This window comes from Anarrhichthys ocellatus, unplaced genomic scaffold (assembly GCF_004355925.1).
Source record: "Anarrhichthys ocellatus isolate YVR2014 unplaced genomic scaffold, GSC_Weel_1.0 scaffold11, whole genome shotgun sequence".
Lineage (NCBI taxonomy): Eukaryota > Metazoa > Chordata > Actinopteri > Perciformes > Anarhichadidae > Anarrhichthys > Anarrhichthys ocellatus.
The window spans coordinates 902,363-925,513 of NW_022280041.1; the positions used below are offsets into that span (position 1 = coordinate 902,363).

The following is a 23,151-nucleotide window of genomic DNA, read 5'->3' on the forward strand; positions in this document are numbered from 1 at the left end:
TTAAAGAGAGAAAACTAAATGGGGAGGCAGGAACACTTGATCCAGTGGCACACAGGAAGGAGGTCTTCAAGACTGACATGACGTGTGTTTGTGTGTGGGAAGGAAAGTTGGGGTCTCAAAAGAAAACACGAGAGGAAATTATACTTAAAGGAGCTAAAAATGATGGGAAAATCTCTTGTGTTGTCACGATGCATCAAAATGTCATCTCAGACTTTTTGTCTCGACACACAGCGAGCGAGACGACGGGCTTAATCCTCAAACCTTTTTGTTTTTTTCCAGCCCTGCTGCTTATTTAAAGGGCAAAGGGGCAGAAGGGGTCACCGGTCGGGGTCAGCAGACAATTTTTTTTTCTAAGTGTGTGTTAAAAGGGTTCGAGTGGCAGCTCAGTGACCGAGAAAGAAATTCCAAATGCTGAGGAATTCTGTCTTCACTGGGAATTTTGTGTGTGTCAGTGAGTGGAGAAGGTCATGAGAACAGCAGAAGAACACAAACACACACTTCACAACTTCTTTCAGATACTTCACAAACCTTTACAGACATAGAACAGACTTTATTTAACAACTCCATCCACGGTTTAGGATTCTGACCCCTGAACGCTGCACTAAATTCTGGATTTATTCTGCTGTTTTTTCCTGCAAGTGTTGAAATTCGACATCTCTTGGTACCAAGAAGCTGTGACTCGCCCACAGATTCCTTCTTGTTGGAAATAAAAAGGCCTCTTGAGCAACATTAAGTCCACAGAACACGAACACCTTCCTTTTTAAAACAAAGCAACACTAGAAGTGAAATACTCCTCAGACTGCGAGACAGTTTGTGTTCTGCGGGCTGAGCAATAGTGGAAACGTTTACGTTGTCACAATTAAAGGCAATCTAGGGCTCGTAAAGTAAAGTACGTCGTGTGTTGGAGATTTTTGGTGATGAATTTAGGGGTTTAAAATAAACCTAACTACAGCTCCTGTAACTTCAGTGAAACATTAATGGAGTTAAAACACACAAACGACTGCTGAGTATGGAAGTCTACAGCTGACATTATTAAAATAGTTTTTTCTGTTGTGTGCATGTTGTGTCACGAAATAATATAAAACCTCTAAAATAAAATAAAATGTTCAATTTTAATGTTTTAAAATGAAATGCAGGCCAAATTAAAAGAAATTCTGATTTATAATAAATCGGACACATCAGTTTTCTTCAGCCTGTATTTGTTTACATTTTGGCAAATTGGCACCATTAAAAGCAGCTGAATTAATTCCAACTTCTTTAAAGGATTGTATTTTATTCTTGGCAGCCATTGACTTCCACAGTTATCAGGCGTTTGTCCTCGCTTTGTTTGGAGAGGAGAGGCCTCCCTCCCGGCTGTCAGATGTCAGCATCTGTGGCGGCGTAAAAGCCTCGAACGCTTGTGTTTTGGGGTCATTTCCTGTTTCGGTTCAGACTACTTTTATTAATTAGTCTGCAGTCTGCAGGACGGACACTTGCATTGCATTTATTTGGATATCAGCAAAGTTGAAATCCGTTGTTGATCCCACATGGATTAACCCCTTGAACCAAATTAAATTAAATTGTCTTTTGAGCATCATTTTGTGGCAGAATAAAGGAACCGGTGGTAAAATAAGACTCTCATAACATTTTCTTTCATTTAATTGTCTTGTCTTTGGCATTAAATTAGCTTTTCATCCTATAAAAGTGATCTTTCAGCCTCTTCAGAGCTGAGACTTGAATCTGTTTACAGTGAAGTTTTTTACGGACTCGCTCGCTGTGCTCTTTGGTAAACACGGCAAGTTTCTGACACAACACGAGCTGTTTGCTCAGCAGTCTGTGACATGTTCACTTTCACGAGCTCCGTCCAAAACACAGAGAAGAGCTTAGTTTGCAGAAAGCTCCATTCAGTCTTTACTACGCTTTGATCGCTGCAGAACTCTTCCGTTTTTTCTTCATCGATTTTCCACGGAAGCTCTTGTTGCTTTTGGTCCCGTGCTGCGATCAAAGAGTCGTGGACGACTTGGCTTTGGAGGAGAGGACCTGTCTGAACCTCCTCTTCAGCTCCTGCATGTTGGGAGATTTGGGTCTGGCCAGGTGGAGGCCTCCTCTTCGTTTCTCCCCGTTCCCTCCTCCCAGCGCCCGGATCACCTGGAACACAGAGACCACGGTGACTCGCTGGAATGAACGACAGCTGACTTTTTTATTTTTTATTTATTTTCATTGTATGTCTGTATTTATGACTTTTATTTATTTTGTGAAGCACTTTGTGACGTCCTGCCCTTGAAAGGTACTTTAGAAATAAAGTTACTTAACTTGAGGGAAAGTCAAGTCAGTCAGAACATTTTATTAAGAATAAACATTTTCTACAATTTTAGCGTCTGGAGCCAAACAATTGTCTTAAATCTTAAAATTGTCAATGAAATATTAAAAACATAACATTACTATGCTGTTCTACTTGATATCCTTTGTTTATATTATCGGGGATTTTCCATTACAGCCATATTATTTACAATAACAGCGGTATCATTTATATATTGTTTTGTTACAACTAATTAAAGGTATGTAAGGTGTGAAAAATTAAAAAGTACATTTTAAATCTGTATTTAAATATATTTTCAAAGATCAACCTTTTTCAAACACAGCACAACTGTTTAACGTCATGTTTTTGGGCACCAGATGAACTTAAATCCAATTTTAAACTCTGCTTTTAGCTCTGTTTTGGTCTCCACCGACTCCTGAGGGAAATATCTGGCTCTTTAGCGGCTAAATGCTCCAGTTTGTTCACCATATTTCTCTGTTTTCTGTTTGATGCTATGAGTGTAGTGATCAGTTAGCTTATTCAACTTTTTTTTGTTGTTGCTTAAATCCGCTGCCGGCCGTGGTTAAAATCCAGAGCCAGAAAACCAAAACAATGAGCTGAAAGATGCTAAAGAACTACGGGGAGCTGCACAACCTTGGGCTACTGTTAATATAAATAATATTGATTATTGCAGCTTTAAAAGCACCAGATTATCTGCTCTCTTGAACACCAGTAATGAGCCTCTGAGAAAAACTCCTACTGCTCCGCCAGAAAAGCAAATATACAGATCAGACCAATATAGGCTGGTGAACCTCTTTCTGACTAAAAATACAAACATGGTATTTTTATATTCTTTCTCTGGGCACCAGAGGGAAATAGCCTGTGCACTCATAATTCCCACAGGAAGTGAAAATCCCTTAAAGTTTGTTGGATTTAAAGTGAATAACGTCCTGAAATCTGCCAAGAAGAGAAGCTTCAACTGTCCGATTAAAGAAACCGATATAGAAAACAACCAAAGAAGGTCCCACCTCGTGACAGAGATGGAGGAAGGTGGCGTGGACTCCCTCGTGGTTCTCTCTGGCCGAGGCCTCAAAGTAAACTCCTCCTGAGAGCAGAGGCAGTGTTATCTTTCAGATAACAACCGGCATTCCTCGTCCGTTAGGCAGCATGCAGGATATAGTTCACGTTTAAGCAGACGTGTGTGTGTGTGTGTGTGTCATAATTGGACGGTTCATTTAGAGCTTGAATCCGCCAGATGTTTTTTTACAAATTGGCCACTGTGGGGAAAGTCCATTTAAAGTGTTTTGGTGGCATTTTTGCAGTTCTCTGATGAAGTTTCTGCACAAAAACAAAAGATCTTCAAGCTTGGAGTAGAATGAAGGGAAGGGAGGTGGAGAAAGAAGAAGAAGAGGAACAGCAAAGAGGAGGAAAAAGTAGAAAAAAGGGAGTAAAAAGAAAAGGAAAAAACAAAGATGAGGAGGAGGAACAACAACAACAACAAAGTGGAGGAGGAAGTATAAGAGTGAAGAGGAAAAAAGGAGAAGGAAGAGAAGAAGAAGAAATATGAACAAAGAGGAGAAGGAAAAAGTTGACGAACAAGAAGAAAGAAAAAGAAGAAGAAGAAGAAGAGGAGGAGGGATGATGAGGATGACGAAGCCCCACCTAGCGAAGCTGCTAACGTCTCTCCTTCGTCTGCTGGCACTTGTCTGGCTCTGAGCAGGTCGCTCTTGTTTCCGACCTGCAGCAGATTACAGATTACAGGACAGATTGGATCAAAGGGGATTAGGGTCAGCAGGTGACTGTGTTCTCTCATTGCTGCCATGTTTCTCTACCTTGATTAAACTCTATATATTAGACTCTGTACACCCACTAACCAGGATAACCGGTATGTTTCCAGAGGGGTGTATGCGTCGGACGTGCTGGTACAGCGGCTGGATGGTTCGGTAGCTGTTGTGGTCCGTGATGGAGAAAACCAGCACGTAGCCGTCTGCCCAGTAGATCGATCTGGGAGAGTTATTGAACAGTTATTATCGGCAGCATTATTCCTTTTACTGGTTTAATTCACATTGAAGTAAATGGATCCGACCTGTTGATCTGCTCCTGGCAGTACAAGCCCTCAGCATCGTCCTGGAAACAGAAACATCACGGAATCAAAGAACCTGTTGATTCACTTTATGAACAATAAATCCATCATTTTGTTTATAAAATGTAAACAATTTTGACATACTTGCACTTTACTTTGGCCGTGTATTTCCATTTTGTGCTACTTTTCCACTACGAATCAATGGGAAGTATTGTAGTTTTTTACAACATATGATATTATACGACTAATCTACCCAGTGCAGTATCTAAAACGAGCTCCACATTGACGAACTACAACAGAAAATGCTCGTACATGTATTCATAAGTGATAATTTTCTATGATGATGTAGCCACACCTTTGATACCTTAAGTACATTGTGTTGTTATTTTACTTCAGTAACATTTAGAATTCAGGACTTTTACTTGTAATGGCGTATTTTTAGAGCGTGATATTTCTTAAAAACCCAAAATATATTCAACATACAATGATATAAAACAGAGAAAAGAAGCAAATCCTCAAATTTGAAAAGATTAAACCAACAAATGTTTTTTTCCCCTTTTATTTATAACTTTAAGTAATAATTAAAGTTATTATAAATCATAGTTTCAGTACTTGAAATGAATGAAATGCTTTAAAGATGTTTTCCGTTGTCGGAGACCGAAGTGGCTTCATATTTTAAAACACTTCCTCATTCCTCATCCCAGCGAGGGACCGATAGTCCAGACTGCTCAGCAGAAAACCTCCATCATCTGTGAAAGAACTGGTTTAAAAATAACCCGTGATTATTGGTGCGATGATTGCTGCATTCCCAGTGAGACAACACCATCTTCTCCTAAACTCAACTGCCTAAACGTGGAGGAAAAAAAAGGAAAGAGCGGCTTAAAGTGAGTTAGCAGGTGGTGATTTCACTAAAAGAGGCACAATGCCAAGACAAATGGCTGTTTATGGACACACACCAGCTGTTTGAATTTACGACTCCCGACCCACCAGAACACCCAGTTGTCAGTTCGGAGATAATTAGACTTTAGTTTGGGCAGATTCTTATTCTTATAATTACCAAGAAAAAACATATTTTCTGCAATCAAGAGGTGAAGATGAGTTCAGTTGCCTCACGCAGCTTCTAACAATCTTCCAGAAGCTCGGTAACTTCTCGACCTCTCTGCCTCCTCACATTAATTACTTCTAATCTCTGGGAGCCGGTCGCCATCGTCCTCCGTCCTGCCAGGAGAGACTTCCTCACCCTCCGTTATCTCCCCCCCCCCGGTGGAGGGAGGAAATAAGCAGCCCAGAATTCTAGTATTTTTTCTTTTGTAAACAGACTTCCGGTGTGCAGAAGTGTGAGCCGTGTGGCACGTTGCGCTCATTATCCTGGAGGAGATAGTCCGAAGGTCACTTCCTCTCGCTCCAAACACATTCCTGGAATTACTTTCAAGATAATAAAAAAGGCAGATTTTGACGAGTTCAACTTCTAGATCATTAAGCAACAACGTCGAACAAAGATCTCGGCTTTTTGAACGTTTCAACCAGGCGGCATCCTCCGGTTCTGTAGACTGAAACCAATGAGGGAGAGTGTTAAACCTGCATTCTCTCTAGTGTCCACCAGGGGGCGACTTCTCTGGTTGTATAGAAGTCTATGAGAAAATGACTCTACTTCTCTCTTGATTTATTACCTCAGTAAACATTGTAAACATGAGTTTATGGTCTCAATCTCTAGTTGCAAGTCTTCTTCAATACAGCATGATGTTCATTTAGTACATTATGGTCCATTTAGAGTCACACAGACCATAAAGCAGGGGATGCTTTAGGGCGGGGCTACTGTGATTGACAGGTCTCTATCAGCGACGTACACGGCGTCTCTACGTCACTCCTCCTCAATCCTAATACGGTCACTTCCTGTTCACTGGTTGCAAAAAACCAAGATGGCGACGGCCAAATTGCCGAACTCAAGGCTTCAAAACATCCACAAACCAATGGGTGACGTTGCAACAACTACATCCACCTCTTATATACAGTCTGTGGTTTTAACTCATCAGTTATAGATGCAAATGCAAATATTTCAAGTCCTGCTGTAAATGCAGAACTTGGTTTATAATACAGATTCAACCAATGACTAAAAGTGTAAATACAGTACATTTAAATGGGGACAACATCTTAAAGATATTGTTTTGTTGGGAGTTTTATGGCACTGTGCCATCAACAAGTGAGTCTGTAACTGAAATCCATTCAAAGAACCCAGTGACCGAATCATGCAGCAGGATTTTTAATTAACCCAGATGTTTTCTGATTTTGAGGTGACAACCTGGAGAAATTGGTCGGTGAATTGAAAACGTGACATTTTAGTGTTTTAAGATATTTGTCGGGACTCGAGACACCCAGTTTGAATCTGGAACAAACCAAACGCACTGTGACATCTGGTCACCATGTGCGAAAAGCCTAAATCTCACTGTTTCAAAAGCATCTCAAATGAATTTAGCTGTAATGATATGAAGCCTTTAATGATCATCCACCTACAAATAGAAAAAAAATCAAACAAATACATCTAACTATTGCATATTGATGGACAGAACGCACAAGAAAAAAAGGTTATTTTATGCTAAAAATCGAACTATTTAGACATGCTGAGGACAAAATGTTGTTGAGGAAAATAAATGCACGTTTTGGCACAACGCCAACCAAAGTGTTTGACCGCTAAATGATGTTTGAGCGGTGCGGTAATGAGCAGCACCAAACTAAATTCTAACTTTTTCTGCTCCAAGTTGGACGCCAACATGTCTAAGAAGGAAAAGCCAGAAGAAGAAGCATTTTTGTTACATCTTCTGTAAACAGAGATGGTTTCCTGTCAACATTAATGCGATACCTGTTTCCATCACCTTTTAAAGGGACAGTGTGTAAGAACTACGGTGGCCTACGGGGAGAGAAAGGTACCTTTAGGAAATGTAGTACAACTAGGAGCTACTCTCATCAATACTCAGTTCTTCTACATGACTAAATAATTGAAACACAAAAGCTTATGGGCGATCGTTTAAACTGTGCTTGTGTAAACACAGGGGCGGTGTCCGACTGAATTAGGTTTCACTTTCTTTTACATGTTCACAGATGTATTTAGTACCTGGTTTTGGAACGCATCCCTACATTCAGTTAACGTAAAAGACTCTCATAGAGCCAGAGTCTGTTCTGGGCGGCTGTAGAAACATGGCGGTGCAAGATGGCGGACTCCGTGGAAAAGGCTACGTCGATATCATGGCTTTTTCTAAGCTTAGAAAAACATAACGATTCTTAGTTTCTGATTAAAACATAATTATGAATATTATATTCAATTTCTGCCAATAAAACCTCCATTAAACGCCTAACATCTTCATAAACGGAAGCAAAAAAGCGCTCCAGATGTTCTATTCATGATGCAACAAGAAGACTCTGGGACTCTCTGCCTCCATCGGTTTACCTGGAGAGCGACGCAGGGAGTGTCCTGGATCTGAAGCGACACTTCCTCCCCATCCAGCGTGACCTTTCTGGAGTAGAGCGCTCCTGGGGAGAATGAAAGGGACGGGATGAATGGATGTGATGGATAAACGGATCAATAGTCGGGGACTTCTGCGGAGGGGGAAATGCATTTATTTCTGCTGCTTACTTTGACAAACGTTACTAGTGTTATTTCAGACCAAAACGGGCGGAGAACTCACCAGTGTTTGCTTCGTAATCCCCGATGAACCGCTTAGTCAGAAACCTGACAATCAGAGCTGAAAAAGAAAACGACAAAACTCAAGATTATTTATGGCGATTTTCTAAATTTCTGTCACAGAGTGCATGAAGTAAAAAAATGTATCTTAATTCTCAAAGTTCTTGTACTTGGAATAAGAAAGATATTTAAGAAAGACTACCCTTCTGCAACCTACTGACCTATGTTACACTTAAACTGTTGCAGGTGTTGCAGGAATTTTCTCTTTTCTGTGGCACATTTTTAGATTCTGAAAAAGTTGACAGCAGAGGGACGAGCCGAGCAAACAGGGACGAGCCGAACAAACAGGCCCAAATTCTGAAGTGAGAAGATGATTCACCAATACTAGGAATCTGATGTCGCAATCCTCCGTGCGTCATCTTTGTATTGGTGAATGGTTGTCTCATGCATCTCTTGTTTTTTATAAATCTCGCTGACGTTTTGTGAAGCCAGTTTCATTTTGGAAGAAGCTTTTGTTTCCTGTTTGTATTAAAGGATAACTCCCGACGATACGATACTAAAGTGCTGCACTTTTGTAAAGTTGTGAGACTCACAAGCGGCGGTTTCCCTACATTTCCCATCATGCAACCTGGTACCTTCTTTCGGTGAAACCTTCCCCGTCTTACTAACTTTACACCTCCGGTTTGTAATGCAGGCTTTCCGCTGGTAATTTGTCCTCTCTGTGATGACCCCGATGACATCACCATGACATCATCGGGGTCGTTTTTTAAGACTCCCACCAGTCAGAAGAATAATTTATACACCAATGAATGTATTCTGAAAACCCTCAACACGATCTAAAGTTATTAAAATCTAAAGTGAACTGGAATAATATATCCTCATTATTTTACCCTGTTTAGCATTTGTTTTGACTGAACTTTTGTTGAATATTTGCTATTTCTCATTTTATTATAATCTCATATTTTGTCCCCGTACTATTCTACCTTTAAAGGAAAAGAGAAATGTTGTACTTTATACGCCACTACAACTTGTTACTGTTACAATTAGGATTGAACATAAACAATATATGATTAATTATATGAAATATGATTATTGCAACAGATTGAACTACTTTAAAGAATATAAAAAGTTAAAAGTGACACAGACAACACTCTGAAAGGTGTCATTCTGCAAACAAGTGAAACTTTAAGTGCATTTTATTATACTGTCAAACAAGTAAAATAATGCAAGCAGGACTTTTATGTATAATTAAGTATTGTTATATTATTTTAATTGATCTGAATACTTCTTCCACCACTGATTATAATGAATAAAAGTTAACAAATTAAATATAAAAAGGAGCAATATTTGAAAAATGGTTATAACGCAGAATGTCGCCCCCTGTCGTTCAGGTTTGGTAATTTATGTCAAACCGTTCCACTACTTTCCTTATATTCCTCCTCTAGTAGACAAACATATCTCAAATATGTATTCCTAACAATAACAAAGCTGCATGATGAGTGGTTGAATGTGTTATTATTTGTTATACATCACACTATTGAGATGCATTCGATCTCAGCCCCCTTTCCCCATTTTGAATCCCTACAAGGCAACTTCAGTTCATGTGAGAAAGAAAGAATAAAAACTTCCCTCATTCCGCTGACTGTTTCTATGTTTCCCTTCCTGTGACCTGAACCTACAACTCTCCCGTTAATCCGTACCGGTTTTCCCGACGTTGCTCGCCCCGAGCACCACAATCTTCACCGTCTTGTTGGGCACACAGTCCAGCAGAGGATACTCCGGTATGGGGACCAGCAGAAAGTTGCCCGACCCGCTGCTGCTGTTCATGGTCGCCGGTGCAGGGTCGCCAGACAGCCGCATTTAGATCCCCTCTGCTCTCAGATCAGCTTCTGCTCAATGTGGGAAGAAAAAAAATCACTCCAGTATTCCCATAATATTCCTGCAGGAACAGCGTGGAGAGCTCCGGATCCCCAGATGTGTCCTGCTGTTTATTCTTGGTAGTTTATTATGCAGAAAAAAATGTTGGGTTTCCTCTCTGGTAAAGGTGTAAAATCCCCAAATATTTCCCAAGATCCCTGCTGCGGTTCAGGGTTTTCCACCAACTGAGTTCAAAGAAAAACTTTCAACAACGAGAAGTCATCAGCAGAACACTAAACATCACAACTCAGTGAATGTGATGTTTAAATGTAAGATGCATAAATGAATGCATTACAACAAAAAGAAGTAATCCGGTTTGCACAGATTCCTGATCATACTGACTGCAGAGAGAGAGAGGGAGGGAGGGAGGGGGAGACAGAGAGACAGAGAGAGAGAGAGAGAGAGAGAGAGAGACTCTGATCCATCCCCTCTAATATTCCCGTGAGACCAGACTAAATTGAGCTCCTCTTTCCAGCCTGGACTCAGACATCATTGCGGGCAAACACGGAAATGAAGGTTTATGATAATAAAGCTGCCAGACATATTAGACAAAGATCAGACTGTAGGTTTTATTAAACTTAAATTCAGTAGAAAAATAATAAATTAAATATTGAATGTAAGCATCATTCACGCTAGGAAAATAATAAATAAATATATACATGAATACAAATATTAATTTAATTGATTAATCAAATAAATATTTATATATATATATATATATATATATATATATATTATTATTTATTTTATTTTTATTTTTTTATAATATATTAATATTAAAGAATATATATAATAATAAATCATGACTTAAAAAGTAAGGAACAGAAACTATTTCCTTGCATGAATACTACATAACAAGTAAATTCAGAATTTAACATGTGACTTCAGTAAAAATACAAACGTATCAGCATCGAAATATACTTAAAGTAACCTATTAAAGTAAAATAACTCACTATGGAGAGTGGCCAATGGATTCACTTTTATGTGGCAGCTTGTAGGGGTGGAGACAATTATATTTACTGCTGGGTATCTTGTTAATTCCTTAATAAAGTTTTATGTTATCATATGGTGGTATTTGAAAGATTATCTCGTGGCCCCAAGACAAAGTTTGGTGTAATATTGTTGGAGTAAGACCTAAATGTTGATCGAAGCACCGCCCGCTGATTCTAGCCCCCGTGACTACAATCGAACGCACTAAAGAGCTCCTGATTTGAGCGTCGGCGACACTCCCTCTAAGCTTCCCTCCGGGAGGAAGCTGGCAGATACGTTGAGTAATACCGGAAGCTACGTGTATTTTTTCAAAATAAGATAAACAACAAATAGATATTTATACTTCTTCTCTACTACATTTTAGAGGTAAATATTGTACCTTTTACTCCACTAGCTTTAGTTACAAGTCACTTTCTAGATTTAGAACATTAATACAAAATATAAATTCACAAATATATTATGGTATATCATTATAGGATAAGCTACCCAGCAGTTTATAAAGTAATTAACAATTAGCTCAAGTGATGACCACATTAATGGAACAATAACTGTAATATAATAATATAATATATTTACTTCTGAAAAGGGCCATTTTGCATAAAGAGTACTTTTTATTTTTGGTACTTTGATGCTCATACCTTTGTACCTTTACTTTTGATAGCAGGACCTTTTACTTGTAAAAAGGTATTTTTACACAAAATGATTGCTACTTTTACATAAATATAAGATTGTAATACTTCTTCCATCAACATTAGCCAACGTTGATTCTAAACGTTGAGAGCAACGTGTAAACCGGAGTCAAATTCCATGTTTTTTTTTTTTCCAGTTGTCGTCTTATTTTGAAATACAATACCGGAAGTCGCGTGTGCTACCCTGTAACAGCACCAGAAGGTAGTTCCGGCTCTTCTCCCGGAACTCTGCAGCCGCATCGGCTCTGATAATTTCCACATCGGGGGTTCGGTCCAACATGGCGGCTTACGGATGGAAATACTGATGACAGTCCGAAAGATCGCCTCGATTTGTACGATGGTAAGCAGACGATATTCGGCTTTAAATTACGGTATTTCTGCGCCTCTGGTCGCGGTGAGCCAGGACAGCTAGAGCTAAAGCTAGCGGCTATGTTAGCTTGTTTGCTAACACCACAGACCAACAGGATGCTAATAACACAAACAGGGTTCCCAGAAAGTTGTAGCCTGTTAGCTAACAGTTAGCTCTCCAGCTACACGGAGAGGCTGGTTTAAGTTTAACAAATAAAACGGGTGTTATTAAGTGTAAACAGAAGCTTGTTTGACAGTTTATCTATAGCCATCTTTGTAGTTTGTTTACGCGAGAAGGGCAGGGTCGAAAACTAGTTAGCATTAGCCTGCTAGCTTAAGATAATAATAATAATAACAATAATCTTTTATTCGTCCGGAAGTGGGGAAATTTACATAAAAAGTAATAATTAATGGTAGCCAAAAACAGCAGCCACTGCTGGGACATTAGGACAAAAGTTGTGTTGCCCACACAGATGAAAATATGTGCCCTTTTATTACAACAATTACTTATTTTTTAAAATAGCTGTTGCACCTAAAAGAGGAACAACGATTTGTATGGTCAGCGGATGTAAACAACCACAGTTGGATGACATTGATATCTGTTATAATCTGTATTAACTGATTCAGTTCAGCATTTCCTGTCATGGGACGAACCGTGAACGTCTCATCTGGACCCCTGTCTCTCTCTCTCTCTGTCTCTCTGTCTCTCTCTCTGTCTGTCTCTCTCTCTCTGTCTCTCTGTCTCTCTCTCTCTCTCTCAGTCAAACCACGAGGTCCAACCACTTGGAATTAATGTGAAATACTTTTCATCAGAACGTCCTCTGGACTGCTAGTCGTGACTCATAAACAGGATCATTCAGCCCGGCTGTCTGCTCTTCACTGGTGACGTCTTTCGAGCCGTTCACTTCACTGTTTGTCACTTTGAAGAGCAGTTCTACGGCTCATCGTGAACGAACGATTCTCTCGTGTTCCAGACGGACGTCTGCCCTTCTCTCTGTTTACAACCTGTGATGTTGTTGTTGGATAAATAACCTCGACTATCAGCCTTCATCTGCTCTCCTCTTATTGACTTTACATGGACTGCAATGTGATGATGATGATGATGATGATGATGATGATGATGATGATGATGATGATGGTGGTGGTGATGAGTAACAAGTGAGTGACTCCACTTCTGTACTCAATCAGCCCTGAAGGAAAAGCTGCATCATCGTCATCCTCCTCCTCCTCTCTCTGCTGCCTTGATATAGTGTTTGATGACTGAAACACTTAAAGTTGTTATAATAGTAAAACAGAAGCAATCCTTCAGTGTAAATGACTTTTGCAAAGACTACTTTATTGTCTTGTTGTGATTCGCTCTTGGAACCTAAAACAATATATTACTATGAATATTAACACAACATTATATATTGTTTATATCTCAAAACACGGTGAAAAAAAATCCAAAGTTTTCTACACAATCATGCGTATTAATTATTGTAAAAGTAACAAGTAATGCGACTCAACGCTGAGGAAACGAAGCAGGAAACACAGATGGTGGACGGTCCATCAGAGGAAACCTGAACACAATGAGGAGGAAACAAGAGGACAAAGGAGGAATTCTCAGGATCATTTCATGTGTCATACATGTTTCTTTGTCCATTAAATGTTTCTCTTCTTCTTCTTCTTCTTCTTCTTCTTCTTCAGGGCGCCAATGCCTCTGCCTTGGAAAAGGAGATTGGACCGGAACAGTTTCCCGTTAATGAACACTACTTTGGATTGGTCAATGTAAGTGTTGCATGTACAGTGTATCGCTGGTGTAACATGTAACACAGTGTTGAGCTTCACCGCTAGAAGCCTCCACGTCTCTCATTCTGTCTCGTCTCTTCTTCTTTTGTTCCAGTTTGGCAACACCTGCTACTGTAACTCAGTGCTGCAGGCGCTGTACTTCTGTCGACCGTTCAGAGAGAAGGTGCTGGCGTACAAGGTGAGTAGAGGGGGGGTAGAGAGAGAGAGAGAGGGCGGAGGTAAAAAGAGAGAGGTAAAGAGAGAGAGAGAGGGGGGGAGGTAGAGAGAGAGGTGCTTCTGTACTCGTGTACTTGTAACACTTAAATTATAAGAAATAATGTGAAACAATACTTGTTTTGTGACAAAATGGGCGTCGACTAGATGTTTAGGTATTCAGCTGCACTACAGAGGGAACTCACATTCAGAGTGTTGCATTGTGGGTAGTCTGTAGCCGTATTGTTGCCTCTTTCATGTCTCTTCACAAAGCGTCTTTAGTTTAGTTTGTCAGCTAAATTAAAACTATGGTATATTACAAGTTGGGGTTTATTTTAACAGCTGGTTTCAATATGTATTTAAATATGTAGAGAAAGTGATCAGACGGTTGTAAACAAGAGTCAACAGTTTAGCCTGATGATACACTTTAAATGGAGGTAAAAGTGAAAGTTGGTGAACCTTAAATGTGAGTTTAATAGGTTGAATAAGGAATCCAGTCAAGTTTATGTTTACAGCTGCACGTCTTTGTGTTTCAATCCAAACAACTTGTTTTCAACACGTCCGACTGCTCGTGTTTGTATAGTTTATATATTATATAGTTGTAATAAACTGTACTTTGACCTGGTTTCTGATGACTCGAGAGCCTGAAGCGTCCGTGTGCGTAGCGGATAGTTCTTTGTTTCCTCAGAAGAAAATACATTTATGACAAAGTGGAAAGAGATTAAGAGTCTGTCTGCAGAGAAGATGAGACCGATGAGCAGAATGAGGAATTGACTGTGCTGGAAAAATATACTTTAAAATATACCATGAATGTGGAATTTTTCATCTTTAATGAGAGAAAGATGCTCGAGGAATCTTATCCTTGGACTAATAATATCTTTGGGAAACTTTCCCATCAGATAAAAAGTGTTTTTAAATTTATTTTCAAAAACGTTTTTCCAATAAAACCGACGTAAGAAAAGGTTTTATATATCAGCCAATAATAGTTCACACTCACAGGAGAAATAATCAAAGTGTCTGTTGATTACTCACCTTAGAAGAGACTTCAAAACCATTTTCTACTTCGGTTGCTTCACCCTGTTTAATGAGTTAGATATCAGTTTCATAGGTCATCAATGTGTGTGTGTGTGTGTGTGGGTGTGGGTGTGTGAGATATCACTCTCATAGATTAGATAAAAGGTCAAGGTTCACCTCACCTGTTACATCAGAGAAAGTTAAATATCTCTTGATAGTAAACGTCTTCTTCATCTTCTCCTTCTTCTCCCTCTCCTTCTCCTCTTTCTTCTTCTTCTTCACCTTCCTCTCCTCCTTCTTCTTCAGGTGCAGCCGCGTCGTAAGGAGTCCCTCCTCACCTGTCTGTCTGACCTGTTCAACAGCATCGCCACGCAGAAGAAGAAGGTCGGAGTCATTCCTCCCAAGAAGTTCATCTCCCGGCTGAGAAAAGAAAATGGTAAAATACGGATATCGTACCGTAAGGAGGAAGAGTAAGGAAGGAGGGCGGGAGAGAAGGATCCTCTTCACCCTCCCTCTGCTTGAGTTTCTAAACGTGTGACTTCCTGTGTTTTTCTCTGGAAAAAAACATTAATTCCAACAACTCCACCAGGTGTTAATGTTCTTTCATCAGACGAGTCACAGATGAGTTAACTGACTGGTGAGGGGGGGAGGAAGATAGAGGAGAGAGAGGAGGGAGGGAGGGAGGGAGGGAGAGAAAGAAGGGAGGGAGGGGAAGGGGAGGGAGGGAGGGAGAGAAAGGAGGGAGGGAGGGAGAGAAAGGAGGGAGGGGAAGAGGAGGGAGGGAGGGAGAGAAAGGGGGAGGGCAGCCGAGGAAATAAAATATTCAGCCAAATCCTGCAGATGAAAAAGAACAGATGTTGATGTTCTCTCTCTTCCTCTTTATTTACATCCTTCCTTATTCCTCTGACAACTCTCTGACTCCTCCCCCTTCAGAGCTGTTTGATAACTACATGCAGCAGGACGCCCACGAGTTCCTCAACTACCTCCTCAACACCATCGCCGACCTGCTGCAGGAGGAGAAGAGCCAGGAGCGACAGCAGAATGGGAAGCTGGTGCAGAATGGAGGAGGGACGGGAGGAGGAAGTGAGGGAGGAGGAGGAGGAGGAGAGGGGGACGGAGGAAAGGAGACACAACAGACTTGGGTCCATGAGATTTTCCAAGGAACACTGACCAATGAGACGCGCTGCCTCAACTGTGAAGCTGTAAGTCCTAATTTTAGGATTTAAGTTAGAATTTATTTACCTTTAACTTTATAAAACTAGTCATCTTTCTTTGCCCTTAAGCCCCTCCCACCTGATGGTCATGTGACGCACTTCATACAGTACCCAGTACGACTCATTCTCTTTTTACGGTTAATGGTTTTGCTTTGCAGTGTAAGTAGTTGTTGCTCATGCTGGTATAGAAACTTTCTCTGAAGGATATTCTACCGTTGAATCTGCATTAGCGTTCGTGGATCAGCCAATAGGAACGGAATAGACCTTGAGTGTGTTCACTTGCATTACAGGTGAGCAGTAAAGACGAGGACTTCCTGGATCTCTCGGTGGACGTGGAGCAGAACACCTCCATCACGCACTGTCTCAGGTAACGATCACCCACAAAAAGAGAAACTAGTATGTACAAAAAGAGAAACTAGTATGGACAAAAACTAGTATGGACAAAAAGAGAAACTAGTATGGACAAAAAGAGAAACTAGTATGGACAAAAAGAGAAACTAGTATGGACAAAAAGAGAAACTAGTATGGACAAAAACTAGTATGGACAAAAGGAGAAACTAGTATGGACAAAAAGAGAAACTAGTATGGACAAAAAGAGAAACTAGTACGGACAAAAAGAGAAACTAGTATGGACAAAAACTAGTATGGACAAAAAGAGAAACTAGTATGGACAAAAACTAGTATGGACAAAAGGAGAAACTAGTATGGACAAAAGGAGAAACTAGTATGGACAAAAGGAGAAACTAGTATGGACAAAAAGAGAAACTAGTACGGACAAAAAGAGAAACTAGTATGGACAAAAAGAGAAACTAGTATGGACAAAAGGAGAAACTAGCGCGGACAAAAACTAGTGCGGACAAAAAAGTTTGTTATTTTACTTTGTGTGTGTGTGTGTTTTCTTAACAGGGGCTTCAGCAACACAGAGACGTTATGTAGTGAATACAAATACTACTGTGAGCAATGTCGCAGCAAACAGGAAGCCCAGAAAAGGTGAGTGACATCGTCAGCTGATTTGTTCTTTCTTTCTTTGTTGTGGTTTTGAATGTTGACATAAGGACGGGTCAGTTATTTTAATATTATATAAAGCAACTTTTTGAAGCAACATTTTAAGGGAGGTTGCTGTTGCTTTAAAAGCTGCAAGAGCCGAGATTAGGAGCTTTTTCTCAACGGCTCTGAACATGCCGGCAGCAACAAAGCACCTCTACTTTATCTTTACTTCGACAATAGTTGCTGCTATAATAATGTTCTAAATGTCAAATAAAGCTCCTTTAACCACATAGAAAATTGGTCTCTACAGAGCTGTGAAGTGTCGGCTTCAACCGCAGTCAAAAAGTACAAACCTTTCTTCTCCGTCTCTCCACCAGGATGCGGGTGAAGAAGCTACCGATGATCCTCGCCCTCCACCTGAAGCGCTTTAAGTACATGGACCAGCTGCACCGCTACACCAAGCTGTCCTATCGCGTCGTCTTCCCGCTGGAGCTCCGCCTCTTCAACACGTCCGGGGACGCCACCAACCCCGACCGAATGTACGACCTGGTGGCTGTCGTTGTACACTGTGGCAGGTAGGCTCTTCTTCCTTCAACTACATTTTATTTAAATATGCTGTGGACTTGCATGCTCTTCCTCAACGTCTCTGAATAAGATCAGAAAAATTACTATTTTGCGCATGTTAACGTAGTCTGTGTGTAGCTGGCATTAAATTAGATCAAAAGATAAATAAAACAACTGGAAAGACGTGGCTTTGCTGCAGTTTTCTGAGGCCGATTAGTTGACGTCAGCTGATGTGGAAGTGATCGTATGCAAGTTATTAAGTCACTGGATCGTCTTCAAGCAGCAGATGAGTGATGTAATCGTCCAGCTGTGAATGAACATTATATGTGAACACAAAAGACTGCAATACTCAAATGGGGCTGAACTATTGGATTTTGGACCTTTTAGAACGGCCGACAGAATCCAGGTTTACATGTTTACTTGTGAATAAAGTAAAAGCACCTTTAGGTGTGTTGTTCTCTGTGTCTCACTCGTTGCTCCTCCTCTCTGCAGCGGTCCAAACCGTGGACACTACATCACCATCGTCAAGAGTCACGGCTTCTGGCTGCTGTTTGACGACGACATCGTAGAGGTAACAGACACATCCTCTCCTAGTACTACTACCTCCTCTTCTACTGCTACTACGTCCAAACCGTTAGTTATTTCTAACTTTTAAACGAGACGTTAATCTTTCACTGAAACAAGATTCAAATGTTGGCCGTCATGAAACAGCTGCTCTCTCTTCAGCGTCTCTGGAACCATCTGCTTCTCTCTGGAGTGTTGACAGGAGAACACGTAGCAGCCTAGAAACAGAACCAACGGTCTGCCATGACAGCACCATGGTGTTAGTGACCATAACGTGATAATCTATCAATCCAAATTCAGCAGCGTCTCCAGCCCTGCGACATGTTAAAAGTACATGAAGTCAGACGAGTAGCGCTCGACCGAGTCAGTACTTGCCCTGAAGCCTCGGCACGCTGCTGTGTTCCAGCTGCAGACGAGTAACCTTTCACCTTATGTCTCCGAGGACAAGGAAATAGCGGTTAGCTGACCGTGCAGCGATGACAGGTGAACGCTCCGGGGTGTGTGGAGTATAATCTGTGTTAGAGACAAATGTACAAACAGGGTTTAACACAATATAGTAAAAGTCAAAAGAAAATCCTCCAGAGTATTTCCTCAGTCACGTGCTGTAGATTTATTTTACAGGTCTGCAATATCTGAATGTTTTCCTAATAATTCCCCGGAGAGGTTCTTTGGAAAAAACGACGTAATTTTGTTCTCATTACGAGGAAATTAGGAACAAACTGCTCATTTAAACTTCTCCATCTACGTTCTGAGCTCACTAAAAGTCTCTCTATCCTCACAATCAGTTGGAATCAACTCATTTGAAGTATAACAAAGTACAACAATTCAACACAGTATTTATTATTTGTGCTAAATGACATCGTCCTTTCTTTGAATCACGCAAACTAATAGCTGTATTTAGTGTTTTTACAGGAAGTACGTAATGAATTTGATCTCTAAACATTCGTTTTGGTCATATTTCATACGGCTCCAGTTAAACTGGTTTGTTTCACTTTTAAGAGAAGTCCCACTGCTGTTTGAATCTCAAACCCTCACCACCAGTGTGTTTTTCCACTATGGTGGGAAGGAGGCCCAGTCGAAGAACATCTGGTCCAGAAACTGACCGAGTTCTGGAAGAATCCGCTGAGTTTGCAGAGCAGAAACGCACACTCATCATTTTTCTATGATTAGTGGAGGTTTAATCTCCCCTTCTGTCTCGCTGCTTTGTATTCTAGCTTTTCATTTGTTCTGAAGTTTATCTTTTCACTCTTTTTCTGTCTCTTTCCACCTGGAATAGAAACCGCCTGACTTCTCCAAAGCCTCTTCTCTTCTCTTTGTTTAACTCCATTGTCTCCCTCTCTCTGTTCGGACGAAGCTGCTGCACTGAAACAGTTGTCCGAGTCAGAACCTCATGATATTCACCACTTCCTCTTCAACATTCTCACTTTGAACGGGAAACAAAAGCCTCTGTGAAAACAGTGACACAACAAAGTTCAACAGCACAGCTGTGAGCTGAAGAAGAAGGATTTTATCCTGAAAGTAGTGGATTGTGTTCTGGTCTGACAGTAAAGTCGGTGAAGTTGTGCAGTAAATCCCTGCTCAGCTAAACTCTAACATCAAACATTTTATCTTCTTTTCTTGTAGAAAATTGACGCGCAGGCGATCGAGGAGTTCTACGGTCTGACGTCGGACATTTCCAAGAACTCTGAGTCGGGATACATCCTGTTCTACCAGTCCAGAGACTGACCCAGCCGGCGGTGAATCCCCCAACAGACTGTACGCCCGACAGAGGGGGGGTGGGGAGGCCCACTGGCTCCGCCCCCTTCCCACTACGCTCACATAAGTACCCAGGCTTTATTTCCTGCAGTCGGAGCGCCACTCGGATCGGTCGAAACATGTGCGGGTCGCTACTGCCAGCCTCCTGGATTACGACCGCTCGCATCCTTCTTGAGCACCTTAAAAAAAACAAATGCGCGCCGGGGCATCAGCGGGGGAGGGGGGGGCCGAGTAACACCAAATCCAAGAGGCTGACATCGCCGGGAGCACAGCGGTCCAATTGTTTTTGGGACAACGCAGAGCAACCAATCAACTGTTTCGGATGAGACACAGGATTGTAGACCTCCTCCTCACGGTAACCGTCAGTCTTCTTCAGCGTTCTTTTGTTTTTGTGTGTATAATATACCATGCTACGTTAGCCTTACGCTAACACATAGCTACCGCGCGTTCATCCCCTTTTCCCCAACCCCCCCCAAACATTTAAAAGTCCACCAGGAGATGGAGAAACTAACATCTGACAGCCTTGTTTAAAACCCCCGCCTGTCAGAATAAAACCACTGATGGAATAACTTGAACGTGGAGCGAAGCAGTTGCTAGTTTGCAGTGTTTGCATCATGAAGTGGTGCTAAAAACATAGAGTGGTGTTATAGGAGAGCGTGAGATAGACAACCAGCCACGAGAGAGACGCTGACGAATCTGATAGACGACCCTTATTATTATTATTATTATTTCTGTTTTTATCTTAAATTAGTGCAGTGCCTGTTGAAAACATGGCTTGTTAAAAAGCGGTGAGCCTTCCAGCTCACCAACGACGCTGTTGTGGTTTTAGTCTTTAGTGTTGCAGTTGCTGGTGAGTCGTGCCATTACGGGTCATGTTTGGTGCCACAGCGAGAGAAATAGGATATTGAACGAAGCGTTTCAACGTTAAAAGAAGTATTTCTACTCTGGATTCTCTGGGTTTCAGTTTGATTTGAAAGATTTGTCTTTAAACATTTTTCGACTTTTCTTTAACGGCAGAATGTGCACATTTGTACCTTTTTTCTTTTAAAGGGACACACACAGATACAAATATCTGGTATTTCCTTTAAGTCAGTTCTGACATCCAAACTGTCCCACTCCAGGTTGAATGTGTCTCTAACACCTCCCTGCATACGCCAGCACACAACCTCTGGCTCGAGTGTTCCTCCTGCAGCCGCAGACTTTTACACGTGTTTTCTGCTCCACAATCTTAAATCGGAGCCTTCAGTGATGCTGATGCGGAGCGTGTCGGTCGAACAACACATTTCCTCTCCTCTGTATGTTTTAAAACCTAATTCAGCTCAATAAGAAGGAGTTCAGGGCGGTAACAACCTCTGAGTTAACTAATAAAACCCGCCCAACATTTGCAGTTTCTCCAGTGTGAGGTTGCTCTCTCACTCTTATTAAATTCAGACACGGAGTCTTTCCTCCCTAAATCAAGCTTTCTGCCTCCTCCTTCTCCACTTCCGTTGTTCTCGTTTTAACGCACAAACAATCCAAATGTAGTTGTTTTTTTTTTCTGTATGTTTTAATGCTCCAGGCGCGTGAGGCTCCTCCCGACTGGGCTGTCCCACATCAACAAGCAAGCTCACCCCGTCACCTTTTGAACAGATGGCAAAGTGAATGGAAACGAGCTCTCTGCAGCCTCCAGAGGTGTTTATATTCTGCAGCAGTTGAGTGGTCTGGGCAGCGGGTCAAGTATTATCTGAATGTTAAGATGTATAGTAAAGCAAAAACAGGGCTGCTGCTGCCCCGACTGTAACACACCAGCTGGAGTCGGGTACGTTTTGAATAATCTGAAGTTGCTCTCTTTACCGCTAAGACGAGAAAAGCACTTTTAACACAAATACTTTATTTAGAATGTTTTAATTTCCTTTTGGAGTCTTTTATTTTGACGCCCGAGAACAAACGTAATGCAGGTCAGTTAATCAGTTTATGTACAAACTCGTCATCGGTCCCATTGTTTTATTCAGCAGTTAAAATCCGGCTGCGTTCACAACAAAACATGCATTGTTGCAACGCCGGATTTGTTGAGAATGCAGCGTTTTATCACAGCCACAGAAGTGTCCTGAGGTCCTTGAACGTCTCACTTAATTCAGGAGAGGGAGCAGCTTCAGACGGCGCGTTCAAAGTCAACACTATTTCTTTTCTCCGGATGTTTTGCGTGTTGTTTTGGGGGTCGATCCGCTTCGTTTTCCATCATTTCTTCAGTTTTTTGGAAAGTAAAAAGAAGAAGTTTACAGGTTCGTATTCAGGCTCCAACAGAATCCGTGGACTCCTAATGAAGTGACCAAATGACGTGTTCTTATTTTAAGCTTTTCAAAGGAAACCTTTTATTTTCCTCATTGTATGACTGAACAAAAATAAGCACAAAAAGCGCGTTATTTGGTGGATGAAAGTCTACAGATTCAGTTGGGAGCTGGTTATGAGTCTCCTTCAATGAAACGCAGTTTTAATGGAAATCGTTGCTCCTCAAAATCTGTAAATGTGTTGAAACAAGGCTCTGTTTTAATTTATATACTATAAATATTATTATTATTCATTTGTTATCTTCTGTTTCTTAGATGTCTCACTTGTTTTTGATATATTTCACTAATTCTACGAGTCTACCATTTTTGAGTAGGCGGCTTTGGAGATTATTTTGGGGGAGTGTGTGACGAGAAATCATGTGTACATAAATACAGATATTATTATTGGAATATAAATAATTGCTTGCTTTAAAATAATCGGCAGACATCCAAAAATATTAGTGTAAAAAGTTATGCCTCAAAATACTTTTATTGTGTTAATGAATCAATAACAAGCCCCGCCCGTCTGGCGTCCAGGGTAACATAAACCAAGCAGCCCCAAAGTAAATGAGCTCATGTAATCTGTCACATTATAGTACACAGAAACAGACTGATTTCACTAAGATACTCTGAAGAAAACTACAAGGAACTACTGTGCAGAGTGACTGAGCCTGACCTGTCCTGTGTATCACTGTTAAAGGAAACATCCACTTTAAAGTGCGTCAGCGCTGAGTCATCTCTTCTTCTTCTCTTCTTCTTCTCTCTTACATAAGTTTGTGTTTAGTT

The 23,151-nt window shown here is 40.9% G+C and overlaps 2 protein-coding genes across 4 annotated transcripts; one reads left to right on the forward strand and one right to left on the reverse strand.

The window, feature by feature from the left end:
- Window positions 1-1,931: 1,931 nt before the first annotated feature.
- On the reverse strand, window positions 1,932-10,318 carry rasl11a (RAS-like, family 11, member A). The gene is made up of 8 exons (XM_031851598.1): window positions 9,738-10,318; window positions 8,042-8,098; window positions 7,804-7,886; window positions 4,365-4,405; window positions 4,153-4,282; window positions 3,941-4,016; window positions 3,307-3,383; window positions 1,932-2,127 (listed from the first exon to the last, which is right to left on the reverse strand). The coding sequence occupies exons 1-8, from the start codon at window positions 9,895-9,897 to the stop codon at window positions 1,981-1,983; spliced, it is 771 nt and encodes a 256-aa protein (XP_031707458.1). The 5' UTR covers window positions 9,898-10,318; the 3' UTR covers window positions 1,932-1,980.
- Window positions 10,319-11,834: 1,516 nt separating this feature from the next.
- usp12b (ubiquitin specific peptidase 12b) lies at window positions 11,835-23,151 on the forward strand. 3 transcript variants are annotated; one of them, XM_031850736.1, is made up of 10 exons: window positions 11,835-11,973; window positions 13,668-13,748; window positions 13,864-13,947; window positions 15,282-15,411; window positions 15,909-16,177; window positions 16,480-16,556; window positions 17,096-17,179; window positions 17,554-17,751; window positions 18,233-18,311; window positions 19,928-23,151. In XM_031850736.1, exons 1-10 carry the CDS (start codon window positions 11,926-11,928, stop codon window positions 20,027-20,029), a joined length of 1,152 nt encoding a protein of 383 aa, XP_031706596.1. In that variant the 5' UTR covers window positions 11,835-11,925; the 3' UTR covers window positions 20,030-23,151. The 3 variants fall into 3 exon arrangements, with proteins under 3 accessions (XP_031706596.1, XP_031706595.1, XP_031706594.1); XM_031850735.1 differs by having other exon boundaries at window positions 11,868-11,973; window positions 12,743-13,748; window positions 15,288-15,411; XM_031850734.1 differs by having other exon boundaries at window positions 11,869-11,973; window positions 12,743-13,748.